Source organism: Salmo salar, chromosome 13 (genome assembly GCF_965601325.2).
Source record: "Salmo salar chromosome 13, fSalSal1, whole genome shotgun sequence".
Lineage (NCBI taxonomy): Eukaryota > Metazoa > Chordata > Actinopteri > Salmoniformes > Salmonidae > Salmo > Salmo salar.
In genome coordinates, this window is record NC_138303.1 from 29,190,563 (window position 1) to 29,205,759 (window position 15,197).

Sequence of the window (15,197 nt, forward strand, 5' to 3'; positions counted from 1 at the left end):
AATCTCCTGATATGTAGGCTATGACACATTTAGAATCCAAATCACCACATCTTTGATGGGGACCAAAAAGAGGGCTGACCAAAAAGAGGGATACGTGAGGATAGAGAGAAAAAGAGCAGAGCAGGAGTGTGAAGAGAAAAGGCAGCAGGTAGATGAAGGTGAGTGAGTGATTGAGTTCAGGACTTACTCAGAGTCTGGGGAAACCTCAGAGATGCTGTGGGAGGTGGCGGAGTGGGGCGGGGAGGGGGAGGGTCCCTGTGCAGATGAGGGGTCTGGGGGGGTGAGCACAGAAGAGCTGAAGGAGGCCAAGATGGAGGACAGGATGTCCAGGTGCTCGCTGGACGGGTGGCGGCTGGGGGGTGCGCCGAGGGCAGGGAGGGGGTACCTACATGGGGGAGCAGAGTCCAGCCGGCCGCGATGGGGTAGGGGGGACTCCTGGGGCTCCTCGCTGATTGGAGGTGGAGGGGAGGAGGGTGGGGGCTGGTCGGGGTGCGAGGGCTGACGGGGGGGTAGTGTGCGCAGCCACTCCCTGCAGGGCTGGGACTGAGTCACCCCACCGCCCCCATTGCCCTCCAGCTGCTCGCGGGAGCGGCTGCTCATTAGCGCTCCTCCCAGGTGTTCACGAGAGGAGGCCTGGCGTCGCATCAGGTTGTTTAGCTGGGAGCGCGACCCCCCCAGACTCGGCTCCACACCTCCATTCCCACTCAAGTCCTCCTGGGAGGCGTGGGCGCTGTGCTGCTGGATGTCCAGCCTGTCTCTGGAGCTGCTCAGGTTCTCCCTGGAGGCTCTGTCCAGGCCCGGCTCACGGCGGCGGGGGAGCAGGTCCAGGTTGTCCCGGGAGCCCTGGCGGTCCAGGCGGTTCTGGGACCCTCCTCCAGCCTGGCGGCCCAGGGGGTCTCTGGAGAACTGGCGGCGAGCCAGAGAGTCTAGGTGCTCCCTGGAAGAGTAGCGGGAGGCGGGCTGGGACAAGGAGCCCGTGCCGGACAGGGAGCCTGTCCCAGAGTACATGCGGCCATAGGAGGCTGCCGGGACACCCCTGTGGCCCAGGGTGGAGGTGCGGTACCAGGAGAGATCGCTGGGGACCCGGCCCATGGTGGAGAGACCCTGCAGGGCCGGCGGACAGCCAATACGGTTCTTCAGAATGCCTGAGACAGCAGGGAGAGATGAGAAGAGAGAAAAGGTTAATCATGTGTATGTATTTTGGCCTTTGAGTCTACATGAATCTGTATGTGGAACCCATTGGTAATAAATGCCGGTCATCAGCACTCCAAAGTCAACCATTGATACCCACAGACCAAAATAGTATAATCTGGTCCAAGGGCGAGGTTACTGAGGTTGTGACTCACCCTTGCGGTGGCGGCTGGGCTGTCCTGTCAGGCCGTTCTCGTCCCCGCTGGTCAGCGCTGCGTCAGGTTGGTTGTTGTTGGAGCCATCCTTGCTGTAGTCAGCCCCTAGTCGGCGCTCTGAGCCCCACTTCTGCAGGGAGTGGACCTCGCACTCCTCCAGCGCTGGCCAATAGGAGAGCAGGTCATTGCCGTCTAGGTCTGACACACAAAGATGGACAATCGCCAATGGCCAACAACTCAAAATAAATCACAACTGAATCCAATATGAGATAAAGTTTTGTAGAAGTGACAGGTAAATGCATAAGGATTTTTATTGATTTATGGATATTGGTTTCTGACATTTATGATATCTGTATGTATTAATTTGTGAATCTATGAGTCTATCCAGTCTGACATTTTCTTAGCGTCTGTGTGTACCTTTGGTGCTATTGTGGGCGGGCTCTGTGAGCAGCCGCTCGCTGTGATTGGTGCGTTTGAAACGCCGCTGGATGCGTCCACGGAGACGAACGTTGTCCTCACTCTCGGAGGAGGGGATGGAGAGACTACGTTCCCCTTCCAAAGAGACATCTGAGTCTGTGTCTGAGTCCTCACCTGAGAGGAGAGACAGAACAACAGAGAGAGAGAGAGAAAGACAGAACGACAGAGAGAGAGAGAGAAAGACAGAACGACAGAGAGAGAGAGAGAGAGAGAGAGAGAGGGAAAGACAGGACAGAGAGAGAGAGAGGGAAAGACAGAACGACAGAGAGAGAGAGGGAGAGAGAGGGAAAGACAGAACGACAGAGAGAGAGAGAGAGAGAGAGAGAGGGAAAGACAGAACGACAGAGAGAGAGAGGGAGAGAGAGGGAAAGACAGAACGACAGAGAGAGAGAGAGAGGGAAAGACAGAACGACAGAGAGAGAGAGGGAAAGACAGAACGACAGAGAGAGAGAGGGAAAGACAGAGAGAGAGAGAGAGAGAGAGAGAGAAAGACAGAACGACAGAGAGAGAGAGGGAAAGACAGAACGACAGAGAGAGAGAGGGAAAGACAGAGAGAGAGAGAGGGAGAAAGACAGAACGACAGAGAGAGAAAGACAGAACGACAGAGAGAGAGAGAGAGAGGGAACGACAGAACGACAGAGAGAGAGAGAGAGAGGGAACGACAGAACGACAGAGAGAGAGAGAGAGAAAGACAGAACGACAGAGAGAGAGGGAAAGACAGAACGACAGAGAGAGAGAGAGAGTGAGAGAGAGAGAGGGAAAGAGAACGACAGAGAGAGAGGGGGGAAAGAGAACGACAGAGAGAGAGAGAGAAAGACAGAATGACAGAGAGGGAGAGAAAGACAGAACGACAGAGAGAGAGAGGGGAAAGAGAACGACAGAGAGAGAGAGAAAGACAGAATGACAGAGAGGGAGAGGGGAAAGACAGAACGACAGAGAGGGAGAGGGGAAAGACAGAACGACAGAGAGAGAGAGAAAGACAGAATGAGGGAGAGGGAGAGGGGAAATACAGAACGACAGAGAAAGACAGAATGACAGAGAGGGAGAGAGAGAGAGAGAAAGACAGAATGACAGAGAGGGAGAGAGGTAGAGAGAGAGAGAAAGACAGAATGACAGAGAGGGAGAGAGAGAGAGAAAGACAGAATGACAGAGAGGGAGAGAGAGAGGGCACCAATAAAAACGTAAAAGTGGTCATGCACATTTGTTATCATTTTAAGTGTATTGTATACAGTATTAAAACCCTAGTTGAGTGTTTATGAATGTGTGTATTTCTATTACAATGCATGTGTGTGTGTGTGTGTGTGTGTGTGTGTGTGTGTGTGTGTGTGTGTGTGTGTGTGTGTGTGTGTGTGTGTGTGTGTGTGTGTGTGTGTGTGTGTGTGTGTGTGTGTGTGTGTGTGTGTGTGTGTGTGTGTGTGCGCGCGTGTCAGTGGGTACCTCTGTCTCTATGGAACATAGCCACGTCCAGGTCTGTAGCTCCAGTATGTCCCAGATTGTGTTCCAAGGTCTGGCGGGCCAGCAGGTTCTCTCTGTGGGAGGACAGGAGGTGTTAACCAGAGCATTTACACATGACATCACGCACACTGAGACACTGGACTGGTCACTACATTAACCAGGCTCCATATAAACCTTATTCACAAACAGTGGAAGTCTGCAGTACATGTACACAATGAGCCGGTTTTCCAGACTCTGACTGAGCCTACTCCTGGACTTAAAAGCATGGTTTATGGAGAATCTCCATTGAAATAGCTTATAGCCCAGGACTAAGCTGAGTCTGTGTCTGGGAAACAGCCTCACAGATCCTCACAGATGGCTTACTGACCGAGCGCTGCTGACAGAGGAGATGGTGGAGGCTCCGAGGGTGATGCGGTGCAGTCCGCTCTGCTCCAGCAACGACGCATTGTTGTAGGGGTTCTGACCCTTGACACAAAACACCCACGTGTTGAAAAATACATTCAGGACTAGAGCACACCAACATTCTAGGTCATACCGCGCTAGTCGAGTCTGAATTAGAGCACACATCAACATTATAGGTCATACCGCGCTAGTCGAGTCTGAATTAGAGCACACCAACATTCTAGGTCATACCGCGCTAGTCGAGTCTGAATTAGAGCACACATCAACATTCTAGGTCATACCGCGCTAGTCGAGTCTGAATTAGAGCACACATCAACATTCTAGGTCACACCGCGCTAGTCGAGTCTGAATTAGAGCACACATCAACATTCTAGGTCATACCGCGCTAGTCGAGTCTGAATTAGAGCACACATCAACATTCTAGGTCATACCGCGCTAGTCGAGTCTGAATTAGAACACACATCAACATTCTAGGTCATACCGCGCTAGTCGAGTCTGAATTAGAGCACACATCAACATTCTAGGTCATACCGCGCTAGTCAAGTCTGAATTAGAACACACACCAACATTCTAGGTCATACCGCGCTAGTCGAGTCTGAATTAGAGCACACATCAACATTCTAGGTCATACCGCGCTAGTCGAGTCTGAATTAGAGCACACATCAACATTCTAGGTCATACCGCGCTAGTCGAGTCTGAATTAGAGCACACATCAACATTCTAGGTCATACCGCGCTAGTCGAGTCTGAATTAGAGCACACATCAACATTCTAGGTCATACCGCGCTAGTCGAGTCTGAATTAGAGCACACATCAACATTCTAGGGGGGGGGGGGGGGCGCATGCTCACAGGGTTCTGTGGGGCTCTAGGTGCATCCTCGTTGGGGCTCTTCTTGCCCAGACATGACAACTTCCAGACCTCCTGCACCTCCACGTTCAGCACCGTGAATACCAGGAACATAGCAAGACCCTGGGAAGAGGGGAATGTATACATTAACACACCACCAAGTACTCACCAGGACTAGAAAGCAACTCACACAGTCTAATAAGGCGCGCGCACACACACACACACACACACACACACACACACACACACACACACACACACACACACACACACACACACACACACACACACACACCAGATAGGGTCAGTACCTGCAGTAAGCATAGTACAATGAAGATATAGTGGAAGGCCAGAATGCTGTTGTTGACAGCCATCAGCCCAAAGAACCAGGTAGAGGTGGCCAGGAGCAGCAGCAGGATGGCACCGCGTATAGTGGCACTGGAGAGACAGAAGGAAAAGGAAAAGAATAGAATAGAGAGAAAAAAGAGAGAGAGCATGTCAAACAATGTGAGAGACAGAGAGGTTTTTTATCAAAAAAGCTTTTATGGCTGGATTTAAAGGTATACTGTTTTACTGCAATAGAATTGTATTCAGCAGAACGCGGCAATTTATATGTAATATGTTCAACCTCTCTGGGATACTCACATGACAGGTAGTTTCTTGGTCTCTTTCTGGGAGGGGTTGCAGGACATGCGAGCCACAATCAGAAACATCACACCATTCATCTGCAGCAAAGAGACAGCAATGAGGCAGACATGAGACTAGATAAAACTAGAACTACAGAGAACTAGAGGCAAACAAAGTGACTGACACAGAACTAGAGGTATAGAGGCAAACAAAGTGACTGACACAGAACTAGAGGTATAGAGGCAAACAAAGTGACTGACACAGAACTAGAGGTATAGAGGCAAACAAAGTGACTGACACAGAACTAGAAGTATAGAGGCAAACAAAGTGACTGACACAGAACTAGAGGTATAGAGGCAAACAAAGTGACTGACACAGAACTAGAGGTATAGAGGCAAACAAAGTGACTGACACAGAACTAGAGGTATAGAGGCAAACAAAGTGACTGACACAGAACTAGAGGTATAGAGGCAAACAAAGTGACTGACACAGAACTAGAGGTATAGAGGCAAACAAAGTGACTGACACAGAACTAGAGATATAGAGGCAAACAAAGTGACTGACACAGAGTGAGAGGGAGACAGTACCAGGATGACGATAGCGATAGGTCCAGCGAAGCTCCAGATGAGTTTGTCATATATGGAGATCCAGCAGAAGTCTGGGTTTCCATAGCCCTCAGGATCCAGCCCTACCGCCAAACCTGAACGAGAGTAAGATGTGTTTTTTACTTTGTGTTCTTACTAGTATCAGTGAAATCCATTCTAAATCAGGTCTCTGTAGGGACCTGCGTGTGTGTGTGTGTACCTGTAATGATAGCAGGCACGCCCCATCCGATGGCATAATAGAACCTCATGGCTCCATAATTGATGTTGCGTGCCTCTGTCTGCATGCGGTAGATATGGAGCCCCTCCACAAACAGCCAGGCAAACGTGGCCATGAACAAATAGTGCAGCAGGATGGCCACCACCGTACACAGGAACTAAGAGAGAGAGGACAGTCAGAGACATGTATAGAGATTATGTTATGACAACTTTCAATGTATTCATATGGGTCTGTAGCCGAGTTCAGTAACTATTTTCCCATTGGGCTTCTATTGGTGGGTTTGGCCGAAATTTGTTTAACTTCTCTGGGCTCGGTGGGACGTGACTGTTCCACACTATTCAACAGCCAGTGAAATAGCCTGGCGCGAAATACAAAACAGCAAAAATCTCAGAATTTCATTTTCTCAAATATCCAACTATTTTACACCATTTTTAAAGATAAGACTCTCGTTAATCTAACCACATTGTCCGATTTCAAAAAGGCTTTACGGCGAAAGCATAAAATTAGATTATGTTAGGACATAAACTTTACAAGAAAATCCACACAGCCATTTTCCAAGCAAGGACATGCATCACAAAAACCAAAAGTACAGCTAAAATATTCACTAACCTTTGATGATCTTCATCAGATGGCACTCATAGTACTTCATGTTATACAATACATGTATGTTTTGCTCGATAAAGTTCATATTTATTTCCAAAAACAGCATTTTACATTGGCGCGTGATGTTCAGAAAATGTATTCCCACCAAAACGTCCGGTGAATGTGCACATCAATTTACAAAAATACTCATCATAAACATTGATAAAATTTACAACAGTTATTGAAAAAATTATAGATACACTACTCCTTGACGCAACCGCTTTGTCAGATTTCAAAATAACTTTACGGAGAAAGCACATTGTTCAATATTCTGAGTACATAGCTCAGCCATCGAAGCAAGCTATACAGCTACCTGCCAAGTTCTGGCATCAACAAAACTCTGAATTAGTATTATAAATATTCTCTTACCTTTGCTGATCTTCGTCAGAATGCACTCCGAGGACTCCTACTTCCACAAGAAATGTTCGTTTTGTTCGAAATACTCCTTATTTATGTCCAAATACCTCCGTTTTGTTCGTGCGTTCAGATCACTATCCAAAGGCATAACCCGCGAGCGCGGTACCAGAGACGAAAAGTCAAAATGTTCCATTACCGGTCGTAGAAACATGTCAAACGTTGTTTACAATCAATCCTTAGGGTATTTTTAACATAAAACGTCGATAATATTCCAACCGGACAATAGCATATTCATTCCAGGAGAAAAAGAAGGAACGGCGCGCTCGCGGGATCGCACATCACCAAGCCCTTTGTCCATAGGCAGTCCACTCATTGACTGAGTTACTATTCTCTGCCCAGTAACAGGAGAATGATGAAAAAACTTTCTGAAGGCTGTTGACAGCCAATGGAAGCCTTAGGAAGTGCAACGTGACCCCACAGACACTGTCGTTTCGATAGGGATTCAAAAGAAGAACTACAATTCTCAGATTTCCACACTTCCTGGTCGGATTTTTCTCAGGTTTTTGCCTGCCATATGAGTTCTGTTATACTCACAGACATCATTCAAACAGTTTTAGAAACTTCAGAGTGTTTTCTATCCAAATCTACTAATAATATGCAAATATTGGACTCTGGGCCTGAGTATTAGGCAGTTTACTCTGGGCATGCTTTTCATCCGAAATCGAAAATACTGCCCCCTATACCCTAAAAAGTTAAGGCCTTTGGCTTTCAGACCAGTTAGAAAACATTTACTGGGAGAGAGAATGTACGAAATCTGGTGTCATACTGTAAGCATCACAGTGCAAAACACCAATGAACACAAAGGCAGAGAGATGTTCAGCCTTGGCACATGTTCAGCCAGATGGTCATTTTGTCCACCCACTCAAACAGAAAAACCTTTCAGTCAGTTTGACTGGAAATGATCCAGATTGTGTAGATTAGCTAGTTAAAAATAGTAAATGGGATATTAAAGGTCATTGAAGACAATGATATAACATACTGTTACTGTACATACGATACACAGTTGTTGAACGTACCCATGCATACTGTGCCATCTTGGTTGGGTGCACACACACCCATGCACATAAACACACATAGCCCCATGCACACTGATCTCTCTCTGTCTCTCTCAGACCCCCCCCCCCCCACACACACCCATGCACATAAACACACATAGCCCCATGCACACTGATCTCTCTCTGTCTCTCTCAGACCCCCCCACACACACACCCATGCACATAAACACACATAGCCCCATGCACACTGATCTCTCTCTGTCTCTCTCAGACCCCCCCACACACACACCCATGCACATAAACACACATAGCCCCATGCACACTGATCTCTCTCTGTCTCTCTCAGACCCCCCCACACACACACCCATGCACATAAACACACATAGCCCCATGCACACTGATCTCTCTCTGTCTCTCTCAGACCCCCCACACACACACCCATGCACATAAACACACATAGCCCCATGCACACTGATCTCTCTCTGTCTCTCTCAGACCCCCCCCCCCCCCCCCCCCACACACACACACACCCATGCACATAAACACACATAGCCCCATGCACACTGATCTCTCTCTGTCTCTCTCAGACCCCCCCCCACACACACAACACACACCTAACCTACCCATCCACACATACCTGCTGCTCGGTCTGGTTGATGCCGAGCAGGAAGACGAGCTCAGAGAGCAGCATGGCGGCAGCCATGTTGGAATGGATGGAGCGGGTGTTGGACTTGAGGCCCCGGAGGCAGGACAGCACCAGGACGGTGAGCAGCAGGGCCAGCATGGACACAGACAGGGAGAAGTAGGTGACCAGGGCCAGGGACTCCAGATCCCCCTCCAACTGTTCTCTCTGGGAGCTGTCCATCAGGACACCAAAGGTGCCCAGCCTCTGACACTGGCAACGCACGTGGGACGTGTTCCTGTATACTACGATGCAGTCCCTCACTGTCCAGCAACCTCCCACCTCCAACCTGTAGAGAGAGGGGGGTGGGGTGAGAGAGACAGAGAGTGAGCGTCAGAGTGAGAGTGAGAGAGAGAGAGAGAAAGAGAGAAGGGGTGGATAGGGGTAGAGAAAAGGTGGGTGGGAGAAAGTCAGGATAAAGAAAAGAGATGGGTTATTAAGAGAGAGAAAGATAACGGCATCAAACCCACTACAACTCCCAGTTGACAGTATTTATTTCCCATAGAGCACAAGCCCCCTCAAGTCATGTAAAGCTCTACTCACGGGCTGCTGTGGTTCCACTGGACACACAGGGGCTTGCTGCGGTTGGTAGTTTCCAGCAGGCGGAACTCCAGCAGCAGGGGCGAGTCCAGCGGACCCCCGACAAACGTCTGGTTGTTGTAGATGGACACACTGACCACTGGAGAGTTCATCACTGGATGTCTGGGGAGTCTAAAGGAGAGGAGGAGTGACAGAGGAGAGAGAGAGAAAGAGAGAGAGAGAGAGAGAATTTGTTTTAGTAGGACAGACGTAATAGCCCTAACACTGTTTTATGGTCCACCAAACACACAATACTGTTGGCACAATTCCAATGTTGTGCTTCGAAAAGTCCAATGAAAACATAAATAAACAGTCATAAATACAGACTCCTGGTAAACCAGATGTCATGAGAGAGACAGACACTGGAGGACAGGCGTATACAGTACACACACACCTGACTCCTCGGCGGTCAGTGTGGTACTTGGGGGGGAGTGCTGCTCCAAGGCTACGATAGATCAACATGATGACAATGGTGACAGGCGGCTCGAGTAGCGAAACAGAATGCCTGGCTGCAGCATAGTCTCCCGTCTGATTGGCCAACATACTGACAGGGGCAGGAGCTGTGTTCTGTGAAGCTGAAACTGGAAAATGCACAAGGCATAAGAGGAGTGACATAAGGTAGGTATGTGTATGTGCTTGTGTGTACAGTATGCGTGTTTGTGTGTTTCAGTGGCTGTCGTGTATGTGTGTGTTCTCCTTACGTTGGTGTCGTTGTGGCACCAGGGCAGCAGGGGGCAACACCACATGTGTGTGGGGGTCCCAGAGAGCCTGGCCGCGGAACAGAGGGCTGTGGTAGCGAGGGAAACGTCTGCGCACGTGAGTGTGGTTCTCAACACGGTCCAGGTTCATCACTGAAACACGAGCATACACACACAGTCCATGACTCCAGGTTACACCACACAACATAACACAAATAACCTGATGAACAATGTTGTTGGTTTACTCACTACTCAGCAATAAAACAAGTATTAAAGTCAAGGTCGGTCATCTGTCATCACTGTGTGGTTTCTACACTTGTTTTTGATATTTAGTTGTTCCTGCCAAAACCAACCCCTGGATCTCTACATGCACTGCTGTGCACAGGGTTCTCTCCTTCGTTTTTACACAGGAAAAGGACTAGGGCTACACACTTGCATGGATTGACTACTTGACCAAATAAAGCAGGAACAACCATTCAATACAGAAAGGTAGACCTCACTTGACACAATGAACTGATCCCACCACATACAGTGGGGGGGAAAAGTATTTGATCCCCTGCTGATTTTGTACGTTTGCCCACTGACAAAGAAATTATCAGTCTATAATTTTAATGGTAGGTTTATTTGAACCTACCATTGAGATACAGAATAACAACAAAAAAATCCAGAAAAACGCATGTTAAAAATATTATAAATTGATTTGCATTTTAATGAGGGAAATAAGTATTTGACCCCTCTGCAAAACATGACTTAGTACTTGGTGGCAAAACCCTTGTTGGCAATCACAGAGGTCAGACGTTTCTTGTAGTTGGCCACCAGGTTTGCACACATCTCAGGAGGGATTTTGTCCCACTCCTCTTTGCAGATCTTCTCCAAGTCATTAAGGTTTCGAGGCTGACGTTTGGCAACTCGAACCTTCAACTCCCTCCACAGATTTTCTATGGGATTAAGGTTTGGAGACTGGCTAGGCCACTCCAGGACCTTAATGTGCTTCTTCTTGAGCCACTCCTTTGTTGCCTTGGCCGTGTGTTTTGTGTCATTGTCATGCTGGAATACCCATCCACGACCCATTTTCAATGCCCTGGCTGAGGGAAGGATGTTCTCACCCAAGATTTGACGGTACATGGCCCCGTCCATCGTCCCTTTGATGCGGTGAAGTTGTCCTGTCCCCTTAGCAGAAAAACACCCCCAAAGCATAATTGTTCCACCTCCATGTTTGACAGTGGGGATGGTGTTCTTGGGGTAATAGGCAGCATTCCTCCTCCTCCAAACACGGCGAGTTGAGTTGATGCCAAAGAGCTCCATTTTGGTCTCATCTGACCACAACACTTTCACCCAGTTGTCCTCTGAATCATTCAGATGTTCATTGGCAAACTTCAGACGGGCATGTATATGTGCTTTCTTGAGCAGGGGGACCTTGCGGGCGCTGCAGGATTTCAGTCCTTCACGGCGTAGTGTGTTACCAATTGTTTTCTTGGTGACTATGGTCCCAGCTGCTTTGAGATCATTGACAAGATCCTCCCGTGTAGTTCTGGGCTGATTCCTCACCGTTCTCATGGTCATTGCAACCCCACGAGGTGAGATCTTGCATGGAGCCCCAGGCCGAGGGAGATTGACAGTTCTTTTGTGTTTCTTCCATTTACGAATAATCGCACCAACTGTTGTCACCTTCTCACCAAGCTGCTTGGCGATGGTCTTGTAGCCCATTCCAGCCTTGTGTAGGTCTACAATCTTGTCCCTGACATCCTTGGAGAGCTCTTTGGTCTTGGCCATGGTGGAGAGTTTGGAATCTGATTGATTGATTGCTTCTGTGGACAGGTGTCTTTTTTACAGGTAACAAGCTGCGGTTAGGAGCACTCCCTTTAAGAGTGTGCTCCTAATCTCAGCTCGTTACCTGTATAAAAGACACCTGGGAGCCAGAAATCTTTCTGATTGAGAGGGGGTCAAATACTTATTTCCCTCATTAAAATGCAAATCAATTTATAACATTTTTGACGTGTTTTTCTGGATTTTTTTGTTGTTATTCTGTCTCTCACTGTTCAAATACACCTACCATTAAAATTATAGATTGATCATTTCTTTGTCAGTGGGCAAACGTACAAAATCAGCAGGGGATCAAATACTTTTTTCCCTCACTGTAAAGGGTAAGAGAGCAGATGGTTCTGTCCTGGGGGGGACTCACCGATGTTGGGGGCAACCAGAGCCACGGGGTTCAGGTAGGTGAGCTTCATGTTCTGGGCCAGGGTCTGGGCATACTGCTCCAGCAGATCAGCCAGCCCTCCTGCCCCTCCCTGGGCCTGGATCTGGGCCCGCCATAAACTTGCACTGCCTGGACCCAACACCGCACTGCAGCCCTGCAGAACATTCTGGAGACGGAGAGGGAGAGGGAGATTCAGTTCCTACACACACAATCTAATAAAACAGTGACTGCATTTTCCAAACTCCACTAAAAGGTTTTATGAGCGTGTTGCCAGGCAACCCTCACCTCGTTGAAGTTTGCGTCCTGGGTGGCGGTCAGGCCGAAGCCCGTCTGCAGACTCTCGAAGGTCAACAGGCGGGACAGTAGCCGCTCGGCAATCTGGAGGTCATTGCCATAGAGACGGGGCGTGGCCTCGGTGACATCACGGAGCTGGTGGGCCAGTTTCTTCTCCATGATGGTGCTGAGCTCTGTCTCGTTCCGCTCAACCGACTCCAGCTATGCACACACACACACACACACACACACACACACACACACACACACACTATTTTAGACACCATTCCGTATTGTACAGTTCCAACCAGTATGAGCAATGGGGTAGTGGAGTATTCTTACTGCTGCATTGAGCTCCACAAAGGGAGGAGAGGTACAGTTGTAGAGATCCGGCTCCAGCCAGCCCCTCTCCACATCACAGTGTCTGATAGCAGCACCTGGAGAGAACAGACACAGACACTAATACCTGTATAACACATCCACAACACTAAAAAGCAGCACAGGGGATACATTCAAACATAGATAGTAGGTTTCAAAGGAATGGGGCGTTTATCTGCCTATAGTCAGTATAGATCATGAGTCTTCTAATGGGAGATGTTATCTTTCCTTCTTTGGAAGATTCAGGAAATATACAGTATACTGAACAAAAATATAAATGCAACAATTTCAAAGATTTTACTGAGTAACAGTTCATATAACTACAGAGAAAGTGTAGAGTGTTGAGGGACTGACCCACGGATCCTTTAGGACAGGGCACGGCAGCTGGCAGGTTGAACTTGGTTCTGGGCCACCAGATACCCAGGGTGATGGTCTTAGGACAGCCGTCATAGATGACTAACAGACAGAGAGAGAAACAGGCAAAAAGACTGTTAGTATGCTCAATATTACAGTAAAAACTGTGTATGAAGGCAATGACAATCTCATACTAGTTTGAGAGGAGAGAGGTTTGACAAGAGAGAGATGTCTTTGAGAGAGAAAGAGTCTTACAGCAGGGAAAATAAGGGAATCAGAGAAACGAGAGGCACAGAGAAGATGAGAGAGAAGACGTGGGAGGAAGAGCGAAAGAGAAGGGAGGGGAGAGAAGACATGCGAGGAAGAGAGAAAGAGAAGATCACAGGTAGGAGGAGAGGAATCCCTCGGTCTCACCTTCGCAGCCCTTCTGTGTGACTTCAGCAAAGGGGTTGTCGCACATGTTGCACTGTCGACCAATCACACCAGCCCGACACTGGCACTGGCCACTCTCTGGGTCACATGACCGTGAGAAGGAGCCCACAGGGTAGCAGTCACACGGCAGGCAGGAGTCACTTCCCCGCAGGCGGTAGTGGAACTCCTGACACACACGGATATATACACAGAGATAGGTACACAGAGAGACAGACACACATATACAGAGATATAGACAAACAGGAAACAGATATACACCCAAACACATGTAGACATAACATTCAGACCAAAGACAACCTCATCCAAATACACAAAGAACAGACATAGCAAAGTCACATACATATACACGCAAACATTCACATATACAGGCATATCCATGTACATAGACGCACACAGACGATACACAAATGCGCACACCAACATGAAAAGGGGAAAAGAGAAGGATTTAGAGAGAAAAAGAGATACGTAAGGAGACATGGACAGACAAACACAAAAAAATATTGTCAGGTGGCCGTTTAGAAACACCAGTATGTTAAATCTCATCTTAGAACAATTCAACATTTAAATTACAATACTCAATATAATGCTATACTGTGAGAAAACGGAGCTTCTGTACTGTCCTTGAAACAGGATTTAAGATGGGGTCACAGTTTGGAGGGTGGTAGGAGGGATAAGGGGGGTCCGTTGGCATTAAGAGTGTTAAGGGTAATGGGGATGCTCAGATTTCAAGGTGAAGCTGCTGATAATGCCTCATAAGGTAACGCCTGTTTGATAGCAGTGTCAGGTTAGGATCAGTATCAAGGATTAGGGTCACAAACAGGGATTAGAAGATAGTAGCTAAGGGTGGTATACAATGATTATATGTCTGCTGAGGTATGTAAGAGCATGGATCAGTGCCTGGGATTGTGATATGAGTTGATTAACGGTAAGAGTATTTACTGCTGATACGCGTGATTGTGCGAGCGCTTGTGTGTGTCGTGGCGGGCAGGTCACCTTGCAATGGCAGTGGCCACTGGTCTTGTTGCAGTCGGGGTCGAATCCTTTACTGGTGTTACAGTGGCAGGGCCCACATGTTGGAGAGCCCCACCAACCTCGTGGACACTGGTGGTCAATCCTACACAGGCACGCACACACACACACACACACACACACACACACACACACACACACACACACACACACACACACACACACACACACACACACACACACACACACACACACACACACACACACACACACACACACACACACACACACACACACACACGTTAAAAGTGGTAGTTCTCCCAATTTCAGTCTCTGTCTGCTATATAGGCCACAGTGCCTAGATCAAAGGGAAATTAGGAAGTGACAAATCTGTGAGACCTAAAACTAGGAGGGATTTCACATTGGGGTGGGGTGACACCTGGTTCACATATACACTGTGTTTTATCATCACAGAGAAACTTAAGTCTCCTCTTATCCTCTCCTGGGGATTAGGGCATATCTGCTGAGAAACAAGGACAACAAAATCCACTTTGACAGATAGACAGAGCAGAGCACTGTAACACTGCTGTCTCACCCCAGTCT

General features: G+C 48.1%; 1 protein-coding gene across 1 annotated transcript in view; it reads right to left on the bottom strand.

The window, feature by feature from the left end:
• LOC106566780 (cadherin EGF LAG seven-pass G-type receptor 3) overlaps positions 1 to 15,197 on the bottom strand; it is a 51,925-nt gene that overhangs the window by 1,599 nt on the left and 35,129 nt on the right. Inside the window, exons 15-34 of the mRNA XM_014135168.3 lie at positions 14,619 to 14,739; positions 13,608 to 13,791; positions 13,194 to 13,295; positions 12,804 to 12,898; positions 12,474 to 12,683; positions 12,171 to 12,354; positions 9,992 to 10,141; positions 9,685 to 9,871; positions 9,255 to 9,422; positions 8,667 to 9,000; positions 5,958 to 6,132; positions 5,741 to 5,853; positions 5,172 to 5,251; positions 4,838 to 4,964; positions 4,530 to 4,649; positions 3,646 to 3,743; positions 3,261 to 3,352; positions 1,764 to 1,937; positions 1,347 to 1,544; positions 188 to 1,145 (exon numbers count right to left, since the gene is read on the bottom strand). Coding sequence (XP_013990643.3) covers positions 188 to 1,145; positions 1,347 to 1,544; positions 1,764 to 1,937; positions 3,261 to 3,352; positions 3,646 to 3,743; positions 4,530 to 4,649; positions 4,838 to 4,964; positions 5,172 to 5,251; positions 5,741 to 5,853; positions 5,958 to 6,132; positions 8,667 to 9,000; positions 9,255 to 9,422; positions 9,685 to 9,871; positions 9,992 to 10,141; positions 12,171 to 12,354; positions 12,474 to 12,683; positions 12,804 to 12,898; positions 13,194 to 13,295; positions 13,608 to 13,791; positions 14,619 to 14,739 — 3,870 coding nt within the window. The remainder of the gene's footprint in view (positions 1 to 187; positions 1,146 to 1,346; positions 1,545 to 1,763; positions 1,938 to 3,260; positions 3,353 to 3,645; positions 3,744 to 4,529; positions 4,650 to 4,837; positions 4,965 to 5,171; positions 5,252 to 5,740; positions 5,854 to 5,957; positions 6,133 to 8,666; positions 9,001 to 9,254; positions 9,423 to 9,684; positions 9,872 to 9,991; positions 10,142 to 12,170; positions 12,355 to 12,473; positions 12,684 to 12,803; positions 12,899 to 13,193; positions 13,296 to 13,607; positions 13,792 to 14,618; positions 14,740 to 15,197) is intronic.